This window comes from Aphis gossypii, chromosome 1, assembly GCF_020184175.1.
Source record: "Aphis gossypii isolate Hap1 chromosome 1, ASM2018417v2, whole genome shotgun sequence".
NCBI classification, from domain to species: domain Eukaryota; kingdom Metazoa; phylum Arthropoda; class Insecta; order Hemiptera; family Aphididae; genus Aphis; species Aphis gossypii.
The window spans coordinates 69835615-69861834 of NC_065530.1; the positions used below are offsets into that span (position 1 = coordinate 69835615).

At 31.0% G+C, this 26220-nt stretch overlaps 2 protein-coding genes and 1 non-coding gene across 10 annotated transcripts; 2 read left to right on the forward strand and 1 right to left on the reverse strand.

The window, feature by feature from the left end:
* Nucleotides 1-1263: 1263 nt before the first annotated feature.
* LOC126549500 (5S ribosomal RNA) lies at nucleotides 1264-1383 on the reverse strand. Its single transcript, XR_007603614.1, has one exon. It is a non-coding gene; the product is annotated as a 5S ribosomal RNA (ribosomal RNA).
* A 3922-nt stretch (nucleotides 1384-5305) lies between these two features.
* Nucleotides 5306-6169, forward strand: LOC126554059 (uncharacterized). Its single transcript, XM_050209198.1, has 2 exons — nucleotides 5306-5522; nucleotides 5835-6169. Exons 1-2 carry the CDS (start codon nucleotides 5306-5308, stop codon nucleotides 6167-6169), a joined length of 552 nt encoding a protein of 183 aa, XP_050065155.1.
* A 1476-nt stretch (nucleotides 6170-7645) lies between these two features.
* On the forward strand, nucleotides 7646-25015 carry LOC114131857 (fructose-1,6-bisphosphatase 1-like). Of its 8 annotated transcripts, none has more exons than XM_027997173.2 (10): nucleotides 7646-8034; nucleotides 8115-8682; nucleotides 10025-10180; nucleotides 22177-22381; nucleotides 22582-22726; nucleotides 23031-23137; nucleotides 23819-23963; nucleotides 24051-24188; nucleotides 24258-24374; nucleotides 24463-25015. In XM_027997173.2, the coding sequence occupies exons 3-10, from the start codon at nucleotides 10027-10029 to the stop codon at nucleotides 24643-24645; spliced, it is 1194 nt and encodes a 397-aa protein (XP_027852974.1). In that variant the 5' UTR covers nucleotides 7646-8034; nucleotides 8115-8682; nucleotides 10025-10026; the 3' UTR covers nucleotides 24646-25015. The 8 variants fall into 8 exon arrangements, with proteins under 8 accessions (XP_027852974.1, XP_027852975.1, XP_050053210.1 ...); XM_027997178.2 differs by having other exon boundaries at nucleotides 7652-8034; nucleotides 10122-10180; XM_027997174.2 differs by lacking the exon at nucleotides 8115-8682.
* Nucleotides 25016-26220: the final 1205 nt, after the last annotated feature.

Genomic DNA, 26220 nt, shown 5'->3' on the forward strand with positions numbered 1-26220 from the left:
ATTATTATTATTATTATAACCAATTGTGTTGTTTAATTATATTTTGTCGATCCACGTAATAATCTTCATTCAATAATTATTGATGACAGGTGATTCAGGACTGCTAAATTTCCACACCACCCTAGGGGTATTAGCATAGGCGCGTTTTTTTTATAGTGGTATCGCCAGGAGCCATATTCCACTTATACTTACCTTGTCTGCGGCGCCGGAACTTTTCGCTGGTCTGATCGTCGTAGTAACTATTCTGATATCGGCTTCAGTGCAGAGATGTCCGACGTATCGCAGATGCCTGTTTCACAGCGACTGCGGCACCGTTCGACGGCACGTCGAGGGTGTTCGTCGGACCACGGACCGTCTGGCCAGGATCGATACCGATAGTCGATTACTAACCCTGAGAGGTGCTCGCCGGGCGATGCCGTCAGTTCGACTTGGGTGTTCGGAGTTCGTTCTGCTGGTCGGTTTCTTCACTGCGATCCTTCTTGGCTGTTTTTTTGGCTATTGCTCTCTTAGATAAAATGTAAAAATTAAATTAATTGACAACTATTTTGTGAATAAATTTAAAAATAATTTTTACTTTATTTATTTAATTTTTTTTTTTTAAGATTAATAATATTTAAAACTTTGTAGTAATAAGATTAATATTAATATAAGATAATGCTTTGTTCATTTTAGCTTATATTTTGAGTACAATTTTATACTGAATTTATACAAATAATATTGCACTATATTGTTAAAATTAATTATTGAAAAAAAATTTGTGTAAGTATCTATAAATATAATTAAATTAATTTAGTTTTTTTATATTTTTATGTTAAAAACATCATCAAAATTTAATAACTCAGGAAAACACTAGCTCAAAACTTCCACTGGAATAGTAACTGACAGTTGTCAGTGACTATTGAAAACATTGTTTACAATTATTAATTTATTATTTTTGATTATTAAGATTATAATTTTTATTTTCATTTTTCTTCATTACCTATTATTAAAATATATATATAAGATAAAATGTTTTTGGCAAGTCAAAATTCTTGAAAATTTAATACAAAGCTCCTTATATAAGTAGTCTTATAATAGTGATTTTAGAAATTTTTTTTTATATCAGCGTTTAAAGTTCAATTATTGACAAAATTTGTCTAAAATATGAATATTTGCAAATTATTTTGTAGTTAAAATTTATAAATTATTTTGTACAATAGTTGAAAGCGCTATAAATAAGAGTTGAAAGTGTAATATAAGATTTTCAATAAACACACAAAAAAAAGCCAACGGGCACGTAGTGTTCCCAAGCGGTCACCCATCCAAGTACTAACTACGCCCGACGTTGCTTAACTTCAGTGATCGGACGAGAACTGGTGTATTCAACGTGGTATGGTCGTTGGCGATGGTAAGTGAGAAAATAGTTACATTTAAGCTTTAAATTAATTTCAAGTTAAAACCGAATTTTGCAACTTTGCATAATAATGCATATTCATATTTTTATAAACAATTACATACAATAAATGGATTTTCACCAAAATCAAATAAATAATGTAACACATTTTTATTTTACATATATTTGCAAAGATACTTTGGATTACCTGGATACAAGACATTCATATTTTCTACTATAGTCCGCGACACGAAAACTGGCCCCTGCCCGTCACAAACCTAGCGGGCGTTTCGCCTCAGTGATCCTTAACGTAATTAAATAATTAAATTGTATTACGAGTGGCGCAGACACGGATTATGTGGTATACCTAGGTTAAGAACCAATGGCTAACGGGTAGGGAAGCAGCAACGAGTCGCTGTACACAGGGGCCAGTTTTCGTATCGTGGACTGTAAAATACCTGTTTGTGTATGTAGATACCTGTAGCGCACCCTCCCACGTCTCTCTCCTATTGAAAACTATCAAAACCGGTTTCCTAATGGCAGGTATGACGTTTGGGGATGCGGAGAAGGACCAATTTTGGTCGGCCACCGTATGCGTTCTCTTGTGATATGGGGACATGGGGTATAGCACTACCTAGGTAGTAGGTACACATAAAAATGTTTTAACTTAATTTCATAATTTACGAATGGTTTTTGCTGTGTATAGTGTATACGTTAAAGTAAATACGTAGGTACTTTCAAGGGCGTATTTCTGGGGGGGGGGGGGGCGATGGGGCGATCGCCCCCCCCCCAGAGTCTCTGTTTTTATTTCTATTTAATAGTACCTACTTTAATATTTTCGTAATTATATGTAATTATATGTAATTATGATACAAAAAGTTTTTTTTTTTAATTGTATCAATAAGTCACCCCCCCCCCCCCCCTTGAAAATAGGGCCAGAGACGCCCTTGGGTACTTTACTTAAGTATTATAACTAATTCAACTATCATTAGGTATACTTTAAAGTTTAAACACTACATAAGTCATAATTGCTATAAAATAAAAATATAATACCTACCAATTTATCATTTTTTTATAAGTTCATTTTACTACATCATCTACATCTCTATTTTATAAGAAGTTGTTTAATGTTTTGTAGTAACTTGCATTCAAATAAAATCAATAACAGTTTAATTCAAATGTTAAACTTTATTTTGTATTATTCAAAAACTAAAACAAAACTGAATGTAAAATAGTTATTCTTATAAACATTTTTAGATTACGTTAATTCACGCTATCCCATTATAGCTGATATTATATTATAATATTATAATTTATAAGTAGTATGAAATAGCCGATTTTGAATACCCCCTCCCCCTGCTTCAGCCCAATTCGTCCGGTGAAGATGTGCGACTCCCCCTCCACTACCCCGCACTATATTACGGCTTGAATTGATGAAATATTTTGGAGGTATTAGTGGTGTTCATATTTATTTTGATGATTTACTTGTTTGTTCAGATACCAAGACTGAACATAATTTAATAATAAATAAGGTAATAGCAAACGCCCGAAAATACAATATTAAATTTAATGTAAAAAAGTCGGCAAGTGAGTACCGCTCTGCTGTACATTAGGTGCTGTATGGATCATTATTATATATTATAGGAGTGTTAAATTTGAATCCAATGATAGTTATCATTGTATACGAAAAACGATTCTGAACGAAGATGATTTGTCAGCCTAGGATATAATTTCTAGTGGTTGGTGAAAAAGGTGGTTTAAAAAAACCAGCTTATATTAAAAAATATTTTGAAAATTAAATCACGTAAAGAAAACGCGAATCTTAATAACTGGTAAAATTTTCAAGTATCTACGACTTATACTTTTTGAATAATAACAAATATTTAAAATCGTTTGAGGATAAATCGTTATCATTACCTACGCTATTTCGTTAAAATTTAAAATTCAAACGCACTTAAAATTTTTCCTATAATGATGCTTCGAGTTTTCTCTATAGATACTTGAAGGTAAACTTATGGAAAACTTAGTGTTGTATTTTTAATCCTTAGTTATAAACACAAAAAATTTTATGATTTTTCAACTTCAAATATTTCGCAAATATTCATAATTTTGACGAATTTTCGTCAAAATTTGAACTTCAAATGCTAATAAAAAAAAATTGTGCCTATGTATTCTTATAATTTTTTAATCACTATAAGAATAACATATGAGGAACTTTGTATTAAATTTTCAAGTATTTTGATAGGGCCAAAAAAATTTTATCGACACTTCAAAAATATTTTTTCAGAAAAATTGAAAATTTCAGTTGTCTATAAATAGCTCAAAAAAAGTCAAAATATTTTGAAATTTAAATCACGTAAAGAAAACGCGAATCTTAATAACTGGTAAAATTTTCAAGTATCTACGACTTATACTTTTTGAATAATAACAAATATCAAAAATCGTTTGAGGCTAAACTGTTATTTAACGCGGTTTTTGTAAAAATTTAAATTTCAAACACTCATAAAAATTTTTTGCCTGAATCCGGTAGAGTTTTTTTTACAGATATTTGAAGAAAAATGTATGGAGAACCTTGTACCAAATTTTCAAAACTTAGTTATAAAAGAAAAAAATTTTATGATTTTTCAACTTCAAAATTACTTGCAAATTTTCGCGTTTTCGACAGATTTCGTAAAAATTTGAACTAAAAACGCTTATAAAAAAAAATTGTGACTAACGATTTTTAATTTTTTTTAGCTACATTAAAAACAACTCATAAGGAACCTTGTATTAAATTTTCAAAACTTTTTGGTCATCCAAAAATTTTTTTATCGACACTTTAAAAAAAATTTCTCAAAAAAATAGAAAATTTCAGTGGTCTATAAATAACTCAAAAAAAGTCAAAATTTTTTGAAAATTTAACTATATACGGATACCACTGACATTAACATTTGGTGAAAATTTCAAGTATTTTCAGTAATTAGTTTTTGAATTACAACCATAAAAAAAAATCGATTTGGTCGAAAACTGGTTTTGCGTAAAAATTGCCGTTTTTCCGTCATTTTTTTTTTGTTTTTCTCGATTTTTTTGAAAACTGTTGGAAAATGTTAACTTTTTACCTGTATAATGCACCAAGGATATTCACTTTTACATCGGAAACCACCCCCATAGTTTGAAATTGGAGCATTATTTCGACTAGTTATGCTGTACACAGACACAAAAAAAAAAAAAACAAAAAAAAAAAAAAAAACATACATCATTGTAAAATCAATACATTCATCACTTCGTTCAGAATCTAAAAGTTTCAATACTGTGTTAGTGAGGTACAATTTTTAAGGTTCATATTTAATAAGTTTGCTGTTACTCCTGATCAGGAAAGAATTAGAGTAATTCAGGAACTAAATGAACCAAAAAATAAAAAAACACTACAGTCATTTCTAGATATGATAAATTATCTAAGATCTTTTCTTCCAAATTTAGGTATCTGAAATTGTAACCCCATTCAGGGAATTATTAAAAAAAAAAAAATGCTTTGTGGAACTGGAATAAACAGTGTCAGTTGATCTTTATTAAACTTAAAGAATCTCTTTATAACATACTGACCTTAAAAATATTTTGATGGCAAATCTAGATTAGTAATTCAATGTGATGATTCTGAAAAAGCAATAGGTTGTTGTTTATCTCAGATGAAAAGTTCTAAACATTTCGCATCAAGATGTTTAAGTGAGACAGAGGTTACAAATGCTTAAGTTGAGAAAGAAATGTTGGCAATTTCATTTGCTTATTCAAAATTGCATTCATTAATACATGGTCAAAAAATAAAAGTATATACAGACCATCAGCCTCATGTTACTATTATGAAAAAAGATATTCATAAAATTCCTAATAATCGTTTAAAATTACTTAAACTTAAATATATATGAGATAGAATTACAATATTTACCAGGACATTTTATGTATGTTGCTGACCTTCTCAGTAGAAATTATGTAAGAAGAAGTAATACTGGTGAAGAAAGTCTAAAAGATGTAATTCATACTGTGAGTGATATTGAAATAAAATATGAAAATTCAAAAGAACAAGAGTTTATACAGAAAACGCAAAATGATGAGGTGCTAGGAAATGTCCTGGAATATTGTAAATATAGTTGGCCTAAGTCAATTAAAGAAGATGGTGAGCTCAAATATTATTGGGAGCTAAGAAATGAAATTATAACTAATAAAGGATTGTTATACTATCAAACTAAGCTGTTAATCCCAAATGTACTTAGAAATTACATTTTAAATAAATTACATGAAAATCATATTGAGATTACAAAGACTAAGGCAAGAGCGAAATAATTATTCTACTACCTAGGTATAAATGCCCAAATTGAAAACTTAATACTATCTTGTGCGGTGTGTTTGAACATCAGTAGGTCTAAAATTAGAGAACCAATGTTGTCTCATAAAATTTCAGAAATTTAATTTTATAAAATTGCAATAGATATAGCTGAGTTTGAAGGGAAAAGTTATTTAATCGTTGTAGATTACTATTCCAGGTGGATTGAAATTTTAGAATTATATAATAAAACAAGTGATGCAGTAATAGAAGTTCTTAAAAAGTTATTTAGTAGATTAAGTGTCCCTAAGCAACTAATAGCTGATAACATGCCTTTTAGCAGTTATACATTTATAGAATTTTCAAAGAAGTGGAATTTTCAAGTGATAACTTCAAGCCCACATTATGCGCAGAGTAATGGTTTATCAGAACAAGGAGTTGGTATAGCAAAAGATATGTTGAAAAAAAGTAATTATACTGGTACGGATATTAATTTTTAATTGCTAGCATACAGGAATACTCCTATAACTGGACTACAATATAGTCTCGCTCAACTGCTTCAGAGCAGAAAGCTTAGAAGTACATTGTTTGTAGATAAAGATAAATTTAAACCTAAAGTAGTAAAGTGTCATGATACAATTTTGAAAAATAAAGAAAAGCAAAAGTATTGGTATGATAGGTCAGCAAGGAAAGTATTTGAAAATTTCAGTGAAGGACTGTTAGTATATTATGTACAAGACATATTTAATAAAAAAATAGAGTGAAGATAAAATTCTCAAAAGACTACCAGGGCCTAGAAGTTATTTAGTTAAGCTTCAAGGAGACAATAAATTGAGGAGAAATGTGCAATTGCTAAAAAAGCAGAGTAAATAAAGACTATGAGGAAAACACTGAAACCGATATTGAGAATAATGTAACTGAAGATGAAAACATTCAAAATAATGTGGTGAGCAATAATACTGAGACTAAAACAAAAAGAGGTAGAGTAATTAAAAAACCAAAAAGATTTTTATAATATAATAACTTTGTTCATTTATTATTATTTTAATATTTTGTTCTATTTAAAAAACTGTCTCATGTTATAATATAATAATTTTGTTTATTTACAATTAATTTATTATTTTGTTCTATTTAAGAAATTGTGTTATAATACAATAAAATAATTTTGTTTTGTATACTGTTAACTGTTAAGAAGTCAATATCTTGTTATTTAAAAAAAAAAAAAAAACTGTTTCTTTTTATTTATTATTATATTATTACATGTAAAACTTATTAATTATAAATTAATCTCTATAAGGGGCAGTGTGATGCAGTGATAACACACAAGGCCGCCCGCAGGGGGGGGGCAGGGGGGGCCACGACCCCCCCCGCTCTTTAGGATAATTTGTTTAAATATAAAAAAAATAAAAAACAGAATTTATGATAAGTGTATTGTTTTTTCGCTGGCCCCCCCCGAGAAAAATTTCTGCGGGCGGCCTTGATAACACAAGTTGCCCACGACGCACATAGTCACCAGTTCGAACCCGGCTAGTGCAAAAAATATTCTACAGAATTTTCTGTAGTCTCTCTCCCCTCAGCTGTCGTTTTGGTTGCCTACTCTGCCCCACACCGGACCCACTCCACTGTGAGTGAAGTCCACACACGTGAATATTCTCTTCCCAAGAGAAGGGGTACAACAATTGCTACATACTGCACTCTACCCCTCCCAAGTGAAAAAAAAAACTTTGATAAAAACCTAGACGGTCGTTTCAAAAATAATAATTGAAAAAAAAAAGAATTATAACTATAATGGAGAAGTGATAATTACTTATCACTATTATTATTATTAATTCTGTTGTGTAGACAGTTATGTCATCTTACTGAGTATGTGCTCACTGATTATTATATTTTATACTTATATCATATATGTAATGACGCGGCCCCGCGAAACATCCATTTTAATTCAGACGGCATTTACGCGGAAAGCCGCTAATTATTACTTTCCTTACCAACCGCCAGATGATGACGGACGACACCGACGCGCGATAACCGCACGCGGACCGAACGAACCGCCGACACCGCGAACCGACCTAGGCTCTTTAGTCTTGTGATCCGCGCCTTTACGCACACACCACTTTTTTTTTCCCCTCCCGGTTCCCCGAAAAACACCACTGTGCTCACCGCCGACATCACGTTTTTTTTCACACGTTATTTCTGTTTTTGTCATTGTTTTTTTTTTTTGAAAACCACAATAAGACCGACCTCAACCCGACGCCTTAGTTTTTTTTTTATTTATTCATCTCACACCATCCTCAACATATACATCTCCAACGCTGTGACAGATCCAGGTGCGCGTCAAATTTGTCTCCCCTAGAAGGAATCACCGGTAAGTGAAACACTTTATTACTTATCCCTAACCACCACCATTAATTTTCCGACAACACACGACAAAAACATGGTTTGCAGGCTATAACAGAAAAGCCGGCGTTACGTAACACATTACATAATCATACAGAACGTGACGCGGCCCCGCGTAATAGCCATTTGAATATTGAATTCAAAGGCATTTACGCGGAATACCGCTAATTACTTTTCTTACCAACCGCCAGATGACGACGGACGACACCGACGTGCGATAACCGCACGCGGACCAACCGAGCCGCCGACACCGCGAACCGGACCTAGACGAACTAGTCTTGTGACCCGCGCTTTTCAGCACACACCTAGTTCGGTATTGACTCTACCCCCTTTTTCTCTTTCTTTTCATCACCACCTTATTTTACAGGTTTTTTTTTTGTTGTTCGCCTGATTTTTTTTTCATTTCTTTTTTTGCGAATAAACATCTCCCGTTCACCAACAACCCGCTTTTTAGTGTTTAATTTTTTTTTCCTTTTCCTCACCACTCGGTCCTTACACTCGTGACGCAGTGCCTACACCAGGATCCGCGTCAAACGTAATTACGTAACGATAGCCGCGCCGCCTGATTAACGGACGCTCCGACTTCACCGCACGTGACACTGCAAACCACGGACAGGTAGGAACGCTAGAGCGCGACCCAGGTGCGCGTCAGTATATATTTACTATTTAGTGTGCTTTGTATTTTGTAATGTTGTATTGTAATATCGTGTACTTACTACTTATTAATTAAATATGTTTAATTGACTATTAACTTAAAATCAACTAAATGATGTTACGTTTTAATGATTAAAAACAAATAATAAAATAAAACAGTTAGGATACAAACGGATACAATATTGGAATTTGGAATAGCAATTGTGAGAATATGTCGGCGGACGTCGATAACGTGTGTTGTCGTTAAGGCCCACAAATATAGATATAGATTGCTAACTTTTTTTTTCTATATCTTAAATTGACAAGCTGGCCGGCGGACGCCGTTTTTCCGCCATTTTGATTGTGGGCTATGGGATGATATCAATTTTTATCGTTGTGACCGTTGTGTGATAATCACGATTTAAGATAATAATATCGTCTTAAATCGTGGTGATAATACGTATACTATACAGAGCCCACAACCAACATGGCTTTTTTTTGCGTCGGCTATTATCACCAGTTAGAAATCTAGTTTATTATCTATATCTGTGTTAAGGCCTTAAGGGAGGTCGTGGAAGAGAGAGGAAAGGGTAGAGCTGACGGGCTTGACGATTTTACGTGACGAGAGAACTAAGGGAACCTAGGGGCGGTCGCAGCCGACCGTCGCGGCAGACCTGTGCCGAACCGACTGGTAGCCGGTAGGAGGGTGATCGACGCCCATAGGCTGGGGCTATACGCGGCGAAATTCGCAGCAAATTTCGTTGTCGTCGAAAACCTAAATGTGTATATGTTCGCTGCGAATTAAATCGCCGCGATATTCGTTAGTGGGTGACGATTTTTTTCAAAACCGCACAATCCATGTTACCGCGTGACGGAATTCGTTGTGTATAGCCGGACAGAACGATATTCGCTGCGGAATATCGCCGTGTATAGCTCCAGCCTTACAGGCTTGCCGACCCGGAGGCGAAATATTGTGGCAGCATCATCGGTTAATAATCGCATATTCGCATCAGTAGTGATGAGCGGTAACAAATAATTTGTACTTTCGATTATTGTACGATTATTTAAATTTTGGTGGACATATTTTCTATTAATATTGAATTATCGAATTATTTAAATAATATCAAACTATTCGAATTGTATCGAATTATTTAAATAACATAAAATTATTCGAATAACCGTTAAGAACATTCGAATAACAGTATCGAATAAACTATCGAATTATTCGATAGTGCCCATCACTATGAATTAGTTTCAGACTGTTTTCAGAGTTCAGGATCGCTGGACGTTCCCGTCATACTTTTTAACGTTTATTTATTTCGTAGAAATGAGCACGTGCATTGAGTGTGGTAAAGTTTATGTCAACAAGTATAATCTATACGAACATTTAATTAAACACGATACAACATATTCGTGTTGTAGATGTGACGAGGTTTTCACGAAAAGAGGCGACATTATCAGACACATCAAGGAGAACCACAGTAAGTACATAGTCACATAAAATATTCACTACCTATAACTGCGGGTTGTTAATTGGATGTTTTTTTAAAATTCTGCCAGAGAATACTAATCTTCGTCATACTAATCAATTTCGTGTGACGTATATAGGCTGGGAAGTTGTGGACAAGGGAGTTGGACAGTAGCCGCAGTATAGGCGGGGTGTGGTGAGGGAGACGCAGTATTGATTGGGGATAGTGATTGGAGGGCTGTAGGGGGGGGATTATCCAGAACCGGCTATTTCATACTACTTATATAAGTAACTCATTAATCATGACGTCATTTTTATTGAATTATGATCAAAACTTAATACCTTTTAATAAAAGGAAAAACACACTAGCAATAGAAACAATATTTATTATAACATAATATTGTAGAATAATGAATAACGTAAAAGCGTTGACATGACAATAACATATTACTATATTAGTGCATTACACAACAGTAAATCAATATAAAAAGTAACATAAACAACAAAATATATAATCATACAGGAATTATGTCTAACTTGAACACTCCCCTTAAATTCCTGCATCAAACAATTAGGTACCTACCTAATAGATATAATAGAAAATAAACAACAATATTAAATGAGTAGTCCAATTTTTAACAAATTGTTCTTGAATTTACTTTGCTGGAAAGAATTTTGTTAACATATCAGCTTCTTGATCAGTGGTATAAATATATCTCACTTGTACTATACCTTCTTGAACCTTTTCTCGAATATAATGTTTTATATCAATAGGTATGTTTGGTATGTTTATGATATTCAGCGTTTGATGCTAGTTTTATGCAGCTTTGATTATCTTCATAAAGTTAAGTAGGTTCACTAACCTTTAGGTTCAAAAATGATATAAGACTCCTTATCCATAATACTTCACATATTGCATCACTGACAGCCATGTACTTGGATTCTGTTGATGAGATTGCAACTGTTTGTTGTTTTCTAGAACACCATGATATTGTACAGACATAAAACTTAATCATATATCCTGTAATAGATCTGTGATCATTGATGTCATCACCAACATATATATATATATGTAATAATATAATAAAACTTAAGGAATATTTATGTTTATTTTATAACAAAGTATGTAATTAAGACTTCCTTTGGTATAACATAGAACACATTTTAAATGTATTCAGTGTTGTTCAGTCGGCTGACATTGATACCTGCTAAAATAACTAACAGCATGGCATAGATCCAGTCTTGTTCCAAGCATAGCATACATTAAGCAACCAATTAACTGTTAGTATGGTTTGTCACACATCTCATTGTTTTTATCAAGAACTAGATTTAATTTGTGTTCTATAGAAGTTGATATTGGGTGGCTATCATCCATATTAAATTTTTTTAATAAAATTTTTAAATACTGTATTTGATCAATTTTTAATTTGTCATGATTTCTTTCAATGTGAATACCGAGAAAAAATTCAATTCACCACCATCAGTCATTACAAACTCTTCCATGAGATTGTTTTTAATTTTAATTTCTTCATCAGTATCTGACTGTGAATTAATGTACAAACAATAATCATAATCAGATCTTTGAAAACCTAGTTTGGTAATATATGTATGAAATCTTTCATTACAGCATTTACTTGCCTGTTTTAGTCCATATAGAGATTTATTAAGTTTACATACCATTTTTGTATCTTCATTATTTTTGAGCCCATCTGGTAATGCCATATAAATGTCTGCATCTAGATACCCATTAAAAATTGCAGTCTTAACATCCATTTGATGATCACATAGATAGTGATTTTTCATTTATATTTGTCAGTATAGCTCGGACGGTTGTAAGCTTTGCAACAGGAGCATATTATGTGACATTAAAATCAGAGTTTTTTTTAATCTTGAAGTTTTGAATGATTGTTCTTTGTTTATAGTTGTTTTCTCTATATCCTCAATTATATTATTTGGTTCTGGACATTTGATTTAATCAATAAGGTATGTATCTCAATACTTGTTTGTTTTGGTAATTTATTTTCATTAAATATTACATCTTTTGATACAATTATTTTGCTTTCTTCTTCATTCCAAAGTCTATAACCATTTATGTTGTAACCAACCATAATACATTTCTTGGTTTTTGAATCTTAACTTTTTTCTCTTTTCTTCAGGAATGTGAACAAAAACTTCATAACCAAAATTTTTTAATATTTAGAAAGATTTACTCTTTACTTGTCCACAATTCAGCTGGAGTTTTGTTACATTGTAATGAACGACAAAGATTTCTGTTTGTTATATAGGTAGATGATAAAAGTGCCTCACCCCATACATTTTTATTAACACCAGAATATAGTATAATGCAACGAGCTTTTTCTAACAAGGTTCTGTTCATACGTTCAGCTACTCCATTTAGTTGTGATGTATACACTGTGGTATATTGAATTTGTATACCTTTAGTAATACAAAATTCTTTAAAAATTTTAGAAGTATACTCACCACCATAATCACATCTTATATGTGATATTTTATAATTATGTTTTGACGTTACATAAGCTTTATATTGCATAACATATGCTAAAACCTCATTTTTGTTTGATAAAACATATACCATTGTAAAATAAGTGTGGTCATCGATTAATGTTAAAATATATCGTTTATCATCCCATTTTGCCGGTGATATTGGACCACAAACATCTGTATGTATAAGTTCCAAAGGACGGCTTGAATGTTGAAGTAATCTTTCTTTGAATGGACATCTTGTTTGTTTACCTCCTACACATGATTCACATATAACACTAAGTTCATCTATATCGTTAGTATAAATGTCAATTCCATCAACCATTTTTTCTTTGATTAACCTAGACAGGTTTTATTTACATATATAACCAAGCCTTTGATGCCATAAGTTTGAATTTCCCTCAATGACTAAATTAGCTGAATCATTAGTATACATATTAAATTCAATCTGATACATTTTATCATTTTTTTCTCCCATGGCAACTAAATTATCATCCTATTGTATTAAAACCTTAGCATTATAAGATGTTATTTTCATTCCCTTTTCATCATTTTTCTTACAGTAAATAAATTATGCAACAAGTCTGGTACAAAAAGTACATTTTCAAAAATAACCTTTTTAAATACATTTTTAACATTAGAAAATACATGAATTGTACCTAAATATTTGGCATACAGATCAACCGTTAATTGTTACCAACAACAATAAGCGTCAAGTTACAATTCTTTGCCGACATGGTTACGACAGGCCTTCAAATAGTACAGGTAAACAAACTAAATTACACTACAATTATTTAGGGTGTAAAGTTAAAATTACCTGTTTTAAGCTTGCTAACTTTACTCGGGTCAAGATTATGGGTGTAAGTTTAGAACATAATCACGAAATAAGCTATACTGCGTTTGGAACGACAAGCTTGAAACTCACAGGTGAACAGAAAGACGTGTTGACAGAACTGCCAGACGCGTATTGTAAAGTCAGCCAAATCAGCCGCGTATTACAACGTAAATTTGACAAACAACTTTCATCTTAAAAAATTCGAAATTTGCTTCAAAAGTTAGTTCCTAAATCTTATGACGAATCGGAACTGCAGATGTTTCTAGAAGGAATTGAGGAAGTGAGAGGTGACGAAGTTATTAAACTAGATGTTGATGGAAATGTTTCAGTGCTCTGTATTAGTTGGCATGTTATGAAAAAATCTTTTCAAGTCTTATACTCAACTGTCGTTCAAATTAACACATCGTTTGATTTTGACATGTCCAAGTATAAATTGTGTGGCTTTTAGTTTGTGAACGGAGTGATGAATGTATTGATTTTACAATGATGTATATTTTTTTTTTTTTTTGTGTCTGTACAGCATATCTAGTCGAAATAATGCTTCAATTTCAAACTTCGGGGGTGGTTTCCGAAGGAAAAATGAATATCCTTGGTGCATTATAGAGGTAAAAAATAAATATTTTCCAACAATTTTCAAAAAAATCGAAAAAAAAAAACCAAAAAAAATCACGGAAAAACGGGAATTCTTACGCAAAACCAGTTTTCAACCGAATCGATTTTTTTATATGGTTGTAATTCAAAAACTGATCTCTGTAAATACTTGAAATTTTCACCAAATGTTTATGTTAGTGTTATCTATATACAGTTAAATTTACAAAAATTTTTGACTTTTTTTGAGTTATTTATAGACCACTGAAATTTTCGATTTTTATGCAAATTTTTTTTTGAAGTGTCGGTAAAAAAATTTTGGATGACCAAAACAACTTGAAAATTTAATACAATGTTCCTTATGAGTTGTTCTTATTGTAGCTAAAAAAAAATTAAAAATCGTTAGTCACGATTTTTTTTATAAACGTTTATAGTTCAAATTTTTACGAAATCTGTCGAAATCGCGAAAATTTGCAAGTAATTTTGAAGTTGAAAAATCATAAAATGTTTTGTGTTTATAACTAAGGATTAAAAATATAACACTAAGTTTTCCATAGGTTTTTCTTCAGATAGCTATAGAGAAAACTCGAAGCATCATTATAGGAAAAATTTTAAGTGCGTTTGAATTTTAAATTTTTACGAAATCGCGTAACGATAACGATTTATCCTCAAACGATTTTAAATATTTGTTATTATTCAAAAAGTATAAGTCGTAGATACTTGAAAACTTTACCAGTTATTTAGATTGGCATTTTCTTTACATTATTTAATTTTCAATTTTTCTGAAAAAAATTTTTTGAAGTGTCGATAAAATTTTTTTGGCCCAATCAAAATACTTGAAAATTTTGTACAAAGTCCCTCTATGTTATTCTTATAGTGATTAAAAAATTATAAGAATACATAGGCACAATTTTTTTTTATTAGCATTTGAAGTTCAAATTTCGTCAAAAATTCGTCAAAATCACGACTATTTGCAAATTATTTTGTAGTTCAAAATTCATAAAATTGTTTGTATTTATATCTAACGTTAAATATTCTAGACTGACAAATCATCTCCGTTCAGAATCGTTTTTCGTATACAATGATACCTATCATTGCATTCAAATTTAACCTACCCTAGTCCGAGGTCCACCCCACTCCCTAATGCGTACAGCAGAGCGGTATCCACTTGCCGACTTTTTTTATATTTTGTTATCTTAATCCTACTACCAATAAAAGCGAAATGTGTATGCTTGCGTTTTATCTGAAGAGACCAGCAGTAATCTCCGCATAGTTTTTTCAGTTTTTAAAACGATATGTACCCAATATTTTCATAGTTGATAAAAATTTTAATGAAATTTCCATTTTGAAAGAAGTGTTTGAAAACGCAAAAATTTTACCATGTACGTTTCATGTAATAAATTACGTTAAAAATCTTGTAGCAACAGCGCCCGTAGTGGTCGAGATTAAAAATGACATGAGTAAATTCAAGAATATTATGTTGTATGCTTGGAGTGAAGAGCTCTACAATGAAAATAAAATTATTTTTCTCACTTAAGTTAATGATATTCAGGTTTGAGTCAACATGAAGTACGTTTTACTTAAAGACCAATTCAAAAATAATTGGGACAGTTGCAAAATCATGTGGGTTAAATGTTTTAAGAAGAACCTCCCAACGTTAGGAGACTATATACAAATAACAGAATTGAAAGATCTTTTTGGACATTGAAACAGAGTCTTCACACAAGGTTCTCTTCTCTTCCTGAAATTTCTCAAAGTATCGTTTATCTTGTAACGTTCTGCTCAGAAAGACTTACTGAGTTCCCTTCTACAGCTAATCTCAAATCGCTGAAAATACACGACAAAGACACTGGCATCTGTAAATTGAATGCTGAAGCATCACTTGCCTTGAATGACCACGGGTGTGTACTTTTTCATAAAAGCTTGAAAGCTTTACAAGTCTAGAGAGAATTAATGAAGTTGGAATGTGAAGGTGTACGGGAACGATATGAAGAGGATGAAGTTGTTTATAAATGTTCGACTACAGAATGTACCTGCACGTTCTATGCTAACAACCAGTCTCTATGCCGCCATATATTACTAATAAGAGAACAAAAATGTGGGTTACTCTCAGCCATTTTCGAATTGTCTCTGTTTCATAGTCGTTATCATCAACAAAGAAATGTGGAGCTCAATTCTACCGCTATGCATAAATTAGACGAAACAGAAGATCAAGTACAACTAGATGAGATAGAAGATCGAATACGTCTAGATGAAGTAGAAGTTTCAGTATTAAGTAACCGTCAAAAATACAACATGATGTCGCCTGTCACTCTCAGCATCGCTAGCTTGTCTGCTTGCCACGGAACAGACCAGTTTCAAACTTATCTTAAGGGTATAAAAGAAGTTGAACGTTTCATACGATCTGGTTCTGCCATTGAAAATTGTTCGTTACTTGCTGCGAGCACTTGTGCATCTATTCAAACTAAACCGAATTCAACACAAATAATCGAATCCGAACTTCCAGTACCACAACCATTAAACGATGAGAACAATAGCGAGGGAACATCAACTACCCTTGAAGACAAAAGCATGCCTGCTGATCTAACAGGACGATTTCAACTGAAATTTAAGGATAAAGTGAAAGTCAGGGGTAGACCCAAACGTGCATTAAAACAACTTTGCTCCTTCAATAAAATAAGTGTTGACAGAGCCACTCAAAATCAACATAGCAGTGAGCTACCCTCAAAAAAAACGAAAAAAAATTGAATAATTTTCATGTCTGAACGATACTGACAAAGTTGAGGATATTAACTGCCTTTATTTTTTTAATTTTACATTTTATTTTCAATACAAATACACGGTACCTGCATATAACGTTTTATACGCAGGTACTGAGGTACCGTACCTGCATATAAACACATCCTTTTTTTATAAAATAAGTCGCGATTATATTTGACTACCTAGTACTATATTGTATATTATATTAGTAATAATAATCTAGCTAGCATCGTTGGCATTATAATATTATTATATTATTATAATTTATATTCACCGGCACCCGAAAAACCGCGCCGTCGTCGCCACCGTCACCATAGCGATGAGAGTAGTGGAGATGGATAAGCGGCGAATCGGGCGAAATAACATAATTCGTTGCGTACGCCAAATCGGTCTTAAAAGTACTTGAAATTTTTTGGTTAGGTATAACTTATAAACTATTTAACCAATTCATTAAATCCTCTGTTCCTATCTGCACAATATTTCTGATCGATTGATACCTTATATGACTTTATTTTATGTTCAGTCGTTTGAACTGTAGGACTGGACAATGGATTAACATAAATTAAAACGGGGTTTCAAAGGTAAAACTCTTGCGCCTATTATTATGCGTTCGTGGCTCATCCTACACTTTTTTTTTACTTAGCTTCGCGCTGGATTACTGAATCCTTCAGAATCCTTCAATAGCTAAATATATGATATGGCAACGTTGTACTTACATTAGTTGTCAGTCATATTTGTTTTTTAGTTCAGCAGTAAGTTTTTTGTAAATTTTAAGTATTCCAATCGTTCGGTCGGCCTAAAAGGTACAACGCTCTCAATCGTTTGATGACTTTAATAAAAGTTAATAACGCCGCAGTGACCCGATCAGTTATTGGTCAGTCACCTCAAACCGTTTAATTATATCGCGGTTACAGTGAAACTATTCATAATCGAAATCGTATCGTACCTACGCGAGTATCTATTGAAAACCCTTATTAATTTATAAAATAAAATATTGTTTTTTTTTTAACTAAATTAATATACATAAATATATCGTAATATTAAATATGTTGTCTGTACATCACTATTACTACTTGTTTCATATTTCACGATATTAGATTTGTAAGTTATTATTTTTCGACAAATTTACATAATTTATCCAATATTATTATATAAGAGGATTATTAATTATACATACGCATACACACGTAATAATATTGGTCTACTGCGTAATCTTTGTAAATAAATATAATTGTTTATGCGCACGTATACGGTCCTACTATGTGTATTCGAAGCAATTACCCTTTAGGCGTTAATTTTATTAATTATAGATTAATAGTCTCCACTCTCTAAAGTCACACATTTTTCACTGATCAGTCGTTGCTCATAAGTCATTGTTAAACGACACGCTGCACTGTCTACTAATTTTTTGCAACAAATTTCAACGCCAATAACATGAGTTCTCGTCGTCAATGATCAATCCAAAAGTAAAAACAAGAGCGACTTTTTTTAGTTTATTTTCTCTACAAATCATGTCTTATTACAACTTATAGCACCCTTAAAATGACTATACTAGTTGCATCCCGCGCTTATAATGTCGTCGGAAATTACGACCGGTGTTTTTTTAAATATACCATAGGCGCCCACAGAAATTTTTTTAGGAGGGGGCAATGTTAGGATTTGTTATATAATAAATAGTAATTTATCTGTAAACATTCAATTTAAAACATATTTTTGAAAAGCCAGGGGGTGGGGCAAATGCCCCAGCTTGCCCCCCCCCCTTGCGGGCGCTTATGAAATATACATACTAATTAAAAATATAACATAGGTAATATCCGAGGTAATATCATAGTATACAAATTAATATTATTTATTACGGGACTTCATTTTTCAACAGACTGTTCGTAGTGTAGGATATAGATATTATAAAAAAAATTATCCATTGTAGATAGGTTAAAAATTTGATTTTGAAGTTTTCATTTTAAATTGTTGTCATATTAAACGAATAAATTATAATGTGTAATATATTACAAAATATTAAAATATTATAGATAATAATTAATTTTATGAGTAAATAAACTATTACAATTCCATATGCTTAACTTTGAACACACCTTCATGCTATATTGATCTAAGACCATCCATCATCACAGTTGAAAGTCTTGAATAAAAACCATAATATAATATTCATTATCCGCGGTATACTAAGGATTGATTATTTTTATTGTAATATGCTGCAGGACTTATCATAATCAGTGGCGTATTTAAGGTTTTTCCGCCTATAGACACTTCCCAATTCGCTGCCTCCTCCCCATCCTTTCTAAAAATTACTTATAAAACATATTTAAATACACAATTTGTTATATTATAATTTTATAACCTAACCTAATAAAAGAAACATTTCTAATGAACATTAAATTAGTAACACGTAATATCTTTTTTTGCAATTTACAAACTAATTATATTTAAAACTTTTAAAATTTTTTTTTTTCAACCTAACCAGCTAACCTACTGGTTTGTACTGTGTTTCGTATGTGTATAATATAGTAGGTTCATGTAGATAGCTACTTAATTTTGAGTGAACGAAAAATTAGTTAAATTTGATTTCATCAAATGAAAAATACTTTTTGTAATTTTGTAAATAAAAATCGTTAAAATTTGCCGCCCTCCAATAATGTCGCCGCTCTAGACCCGGGCCTATAGGGCCTGTGCCGAAATACGCCACTGATCATAATTAGAAACGATATTACACTCCATTATAGTTTAATTCAGTAGGTATTACCGAAAATAAGTGATATCGTGGTGCAACTCATTAGAAAGATGCAAAGGTGTAGTAATAATAGTATAACTACTGCAGTACCTATACTTAGTAGTATGGGAGGGCAAGTATTGAATAACTAAAGAGTGTTTAAGCTGTTTTTTTGAGACTCATATTTTTTTGGAGAAGGGGTTGTAATAGATACTTTTTAGTATTTTTAAATGGTTAGTGAAAAATAGTTTATAGGAACTACTTTTAATCAAATGTGAATATTATTAGATTGGTATATTAAAAAAAAAAAAATGCATATACACCCATAATATAATATAGGTACATAATTATAATGCTTATATTAGGATAAAATATAACGTACAGCACTCATGATACATGTGCATTTTTGCATCTTTCGAGCATACAGAATCACACATTCATACGAACATATATACATACGTCATACATACATTTACACTTACAAATAGGTCACAGAACAATGTAAGTGATTTATTAAAAATATGTTTCATAACACTGCGACTACATTTAATTGTATTTTATAATTTATTACTGTATATAAATGCGAAATCGAATACACATATTTTGTATATTATAAAAATTAAGATCATATATTGAAATTCTTCAAAATAGTAGTAAGTTAGTGTCAATTACGTTTTGACAAATAAAAACACATTTAGAAAACTATCGATAACACCGTGCCACATATATATTGCATAAATCGCTTGTAGGAAATAATCTTAAGTTATTCATACAGATTTATCAAAGTTTTTGAATGTAAAAATGTAATTATGACAGGTTAGGTACATATTGAATACTGAATAGTTCATCCAGCACCCTGAATATTTAATACTATTACTTACTATTTAGTACTTGTAAATATTGAATTAATGAATTTTTGATTTTTGACTATATTATAAAAGTTGTTTATGAAATTGTAATCTACGAAAAAGACTATTCTATAATATTATTATTATTTATTACAAACATACTTCTATAACATCTTAATAATCGGTTAATGATATATCTAATCATCAAATCATAGTTTATTCATGTATATAATGTAGTATTTTTAGTTTATGATTAATACAATGTAATGTGATAATCGAGAAGTCAAGTACATTGTACAATGTACATACTTTAAAGTACAATAATTATGGTTATTAAAAATGTATATATATTATATATAACACGGATAAGAAAATAATAATTATAAATATTTACACACAAATTTTAAATGTTTAGAAACTTTAATATCTTAGCTTTATGAAATATTAAGTAACTACGCTTGCACTTCCGCGTAGAATAAACATCACAATTAAATCTGTAGTTTATCAAATCAAACGATATGGTCACTGGCAGCTACCAATATTACTCTAGACTTCTAGAGTATTAAACATTGTACTGTTACAATTTTATTTGGCTTGTATTATAAACAAATATGAACTTATTGTACCTATGTGTAATGATACATGTGACCTGTATTTATTATGATTTATATTATTCTGAATAAATTCGTGGTATGTGCAAATAAATCACGTGTGTAATTTGTATCGATATCCATTGTTACAAATGCTGTTACTGTTTAATATTGTACCTATATATATATTTAATATATAGTTAATATTTTTCAGGGAATATATTATTATAGAATAGTTTTTGGTTAGTAATAAGTTATTACCTACTAATAAAAAATAATATGTAATACTGTACACATCCCAAAACAATGATGGTTAAAATTCAAAAGAATTCAGAAATAGTTAAATTCACGAGAAGTTATATTCATACGTGCATGCAATATGTATATTGTACAGTACGTACTACGTAAATTCAAACATGCTTTTAGGGATATCGTTCCTCACATGGAGCATATATTATATAATTTTAGCATTGTAACACGTAACACTCGTAAGAAAATACTGTCATACTGATCCATTAACAATTATAGGTATATCGTATTGTAAAAATTGTAATCACTCTAAATCCAAAAAAATCTTGAATATCAAGTTTATACAAGAGTAAATTTAACTACCTACATAATATTATCCATAGTTAAGGAAATTAACCGAACTATTTCAAACAAATAATTTACAATTGACTCGGCCACAGGCTTTTTTAATCTCCATCACGGGAGTCCTAATTGAACGTTAGACATAGGTGACATAAATCGTCTTTATAATTATACCTATAGGTTTTATATATTCAGTATATATTTATAACAATTCTATGTATAATATAAGTATTGTAATACATTTTCAGCCATAAAAACAAAATAATAATATAAATGTACTGTCTTAAATTTTAATAGCCAATGTCGCGATCGCCGGCGACCCGACGGTGGTTTACCGCGTTTTGAGGTAATATAGTATAACTTATTATGTATAGATTAAATAGATCCGTTACTTAATAATGGGTGATAGCGACAATAATATTAATAATTATACATATAAATATATGAGATTATGTAATGCGATTGACAATCTCTAATCAAATTATGTGCTTTTGAATGTATTTATACATTATATAGTACGTCCCCTTTGTCTCCCTATCAAAAGAGTAATTTATTATATACCTTTAGAATCCTTCATTCCAATGACGCAGAAGCAGCAGAAGTACGAGCCACCGGCATTCGACTCGAAGTGCATGACGCTTACGCAGTGCGTGTTTTCCGAACAGAAAAAAGTGCTGTCGGTCAACGAAAACCTGACCCAATTGTTGATCAGCATCCAGACGGCTGTCAAGGCGGTCAGCTCGGCCGTGCAGAAAGCCGAATTGACGCACATGTAAGCATAATAACCATGTCTATTTCATTCGAGTGATGGTCATATTCATAATATATAATCGTCCAACGACCAGTAAATTACAATACTTGAAGTTTAAATGTTAATTGAAACAACATTTGTTAATCTTGTGTTAATCGACTTGACAAACATTTGTTGACGTTTACAATACACCTCTAATTCACAACTGATATCGCGTGTAGGTACGACATGGACGGGTCCACTAACGTGCAGGGCGAAGACGTCAAAAAGTTGGACGTGCTGAGCAACGAACTGTTCATTAACACATTGACGTCGTCCTTTAAAGTGCACATGATGGTCAGCAAAAAAAACGATACTATGATTGAGGTATGTTACACGTTCTTATACCGTGTTAATTATGTTTTTATGATTATAACACTTTTACACTACAGCCAACGGTGTTATCGTCGTGTTTTCTCTGTATATTTATTCGATTAACTGCGAGGGTGTATCTCGTATAGTATTTGTAATTTGTATAGTTAATAAGGTGTTTATCCTTTGCTCCACAATTCATACACTCGTTGTTTATTTATTAAAATTACATTTAACATGCACCAGCAGTGGACAATAAAGGATGCACATTTTGATACAAAACATTCGATTTTTTAATACTGTCTATTTTTGTTTTTAGATTGAAACTGGAAAACGTGGTAGATACATTGTGTGTTTCGATCCTCTGGACGGATCATCCAACATCGATTGCCTTATGCCCCTTGGTTCAATATTTGGAATATTTAGGTACTTACAGAACAATAATATTTCATTATATTCATAATTTATTATACTCGTGTATAACATATTAACATACTCTAGGTCGTCCATATTATGCTGATAAAAGTATATAATATTCATAATGAATTTCAACAATTAATGTAGTTTATATTTATTTTTATTTTTTTGTATATCTGTTTAGACAACATCAATGTAAAGAGACGTTTTGACTAAATAAGCTCCCTAAAGACTAATACTCTATGGAAGGGGATTACATCTTTAGTTAATCATAAATAAATCCTAAATTTATGCCTTAATAAAATCTATCATAATACATACTAATTATTCATAATCATAAAAACAAAAATATTATATTGTTGATCTTTATGGACTTAATGTGGTATAGAAAAATTAAGACAAAAGAATAAAACACTGTCATTACTCATTTTACTACAGTTGTAGGTATTAATAATAACCTAACCTACAGTAAATAAATAATCATATTTTATAATAAATGTGTGTTGGTGAAAAAAATACTTTAAATTATTTAATAATTTTAATTTAAGCAAGTTCCTCCTAACCTTACCTTTTTCAATGTATAACTAATAGTATAATGAGTAAAGAAATTGACTTGCCATCATCATTTATTACAATAATATGACAAAAAAAAAAAAAATCAACATAATTAATATTACATCTATTTCACAGGAAAATTCACATAACCGACGAGACAAATGCTTTACAAAGTGGCAGGCACTTAGTGGCTGCTGGATATGCGCTTTATGGTAGTGCTACGATGATGGTATTAACATTGGGCAAAGGGAGAGGAGTCCATGGGTTTAAGTTGGATCCAGTAAGTTTTCGAGATAATAATATATAAAATAAATTTTGATATCATTATTAGAGTGATTCTATTTAAACACTGATCTCATTATAACAGTCGATTGGTGAGTTTATGTTGACTGAAAGAAACATCAAAATACCCAGCAAGGGAAATATCTACAGCATCAATGAAGGGTACTCACATTTGTGGGACAGATATGTAAGAGAATATATGAGGAGGATAAAAAATCCAAAGGTAATTTTGTGCTGTTATGTTTTTATGCTTTATAAATAATAACAAACATGGTTCTTTCCATTTTTTCAGGATGGTGAACCGTACAGTGCCAGGTATGTTGGCTCAATGGTTGCAGATGTACACCGCACATTGAAGTATGGAGGTATATTCATGTACCCAGCCACAAAACATTTACCAAAAGGCAAGGTATGATTTAATAAAACTATAATAATGTTAATAATTTATTATTATGAGTCGGTTAATGAATTTAATTAATTTTATATTATTATACTAGTTACGGTTATTATACGAAGGAAACCCAATGGCTTACATAATCGAGGAAGCAGGTGGAATGGCGAGCAATGGTAAGATACCCTTATTGGACATACAACCCATAGAAATTCATCAGAAAACCCCAGTATTTTTAGGCTCCAAAGATGACGTCAACGAATTGGTAAAAATATATGAATCATTTTAATGCATCTATTTTTTGTAAAAACTTATACTGTAATCAGTGTTGGAGAGTAACTTAAATTACTTTAACGCAATTACTTTTTAAGTAATTGAATTAAATTTTATTGTAAATAATTTATATGTAATTTGAGTTTTTTTTTTTTTTTTGGTTTTATACAATTTTAAAACTTGATGAAATTAATTTTTTTGAAGTATAATACTGCTTTACCTTCAAGTGCTTTCTTGTTGCCTTCAAGTTGCTGCAACTTTCAACGTTTGTTTTGTATAGCAGGTGATATATGCACTAAAAAGCGTTCGAAAATAAGTGATTGTAATTTTTAAAATGCTCTTTTATTTAAAATTAATTTAAAAAATAAAGATTAATATTTAATGTACCTATTGCAAAATGAGTATTTGTTAATAATTTCATATTGTTGATTGTCATTGTTTAGTATTTAGTTTATGTATTATCATATTGAACACATGGTTATTATTTTATTAAGCTCTAGTGATGTTTTTGAAAAAAGTAACTTCTATTGTAATTAAGTTACTTTTTAAACTCAAAAGTAATGTAACTTGACCAGATAAAAAAAAAGTAACTTAAAAATAATTTAATTATTAACCTAACCTAACCTAACCTATGCTGAAAATAAAGTAAATGGGAATTCAATCAAAACAAATAAAACACATTTGTATATTGAATTTATAAATATAATATACATATTAAAAATATCTAAAAAACTTTTTGGAAATAATAATAATAAAAAAAAAAAACAATAATTACAAATTGAAAATAATTAGTGAATAGATGAAGGTTGAAAAATTAAAGTAATGGTTAGTAATGACTTAAATTTGAATTTAACAAACATATATTTTGAACAGTATTTTATACTATAACTACTTTTCACCATTTTTGACAAATATTAAATGTCTTAAGAGATTTTGAATTAAACTAAATTTTTATTTTATAGTATATTATTTGTATTTTATCATTTCTGGTGTTTTCATTTTTCTTGCATAGTATAATGAGCGATTTAATTTTTCATAATAATACTTTCAAACTTCTTGCGATATAGGCAGTTGTTTGCTGTGACTCGCGTGAAGAAGATAATTAGGTGACCAATAAATAATAATAAATTAATTACGAGGTTTTAGTATGTACATAATAATGCGACACTGTCACAAGGTGTTACGAATGTAATAATATAATAGCACGGGGCTCCAAAATAATAATAATAATAGCATAAAGAAATAATTACAATAATAATATAATATAATAATATGAATATTACAATAAACTATACCTAATATAAATAAACAATTTACCAGGTGCAATGGTATACAATATGTAAACAAAAATAGACCCGATTCCGGTAGCGGGTCGATCCTAGTCGGCACTGTTCACGGGCGTGATAAAATATTAGGACCGGCTTGACGATGTAGCAAATATATAGGCTCTCTAGTATCTTGTGTGTATGAAAAAATACGGCCGCGACGGTTCTCGTGTGTATTTATAACGACCAAAAAATGGTATGTCGCACCCTGGCCGACAGATGGACTCAAAGTGATCACACGTGGTGTAAGTATTAATATTTTACAC

Bases quoted from the DNA above. Each gene is read 5' to 3' on its own strand.
- LOC126554059 (XM_050209198.1), top strand. From the start codon at position 5,306: ATGTATGTTGCTGACCTTCTCAGTAGAAATTATGTAAGAAGAAGTAAT. The intron at 5,523-5,834 runs GTGAGCTCAAAT...AAATTGCAATAG, and splicing joins TAAGTCAATTAAAGAAGATG to ATATAGCTGAGTTTGAAGGG.
- LOC114131857 (XM_027997173.2), top strand. From the start codon at position 10,027: ATGAGCACGTGCATTGAGTGTGGTAAAGTTTATGTCAACAAGTATAAT. The intron at 23,138-23,818 runs GTACTTACAGAA...TCTATTTCACAG, and splicing joins TCAATATTTGGAATATTTAG to GAAAATTCACATAACCGACG. The intron at 24,189-24,257 runs GTAATTTTGTGC...CCATTTTTTCAG, and splicing joins GGAGGATAAAAAATCCAAAG to GATGGTGAACCGTACAGTGC.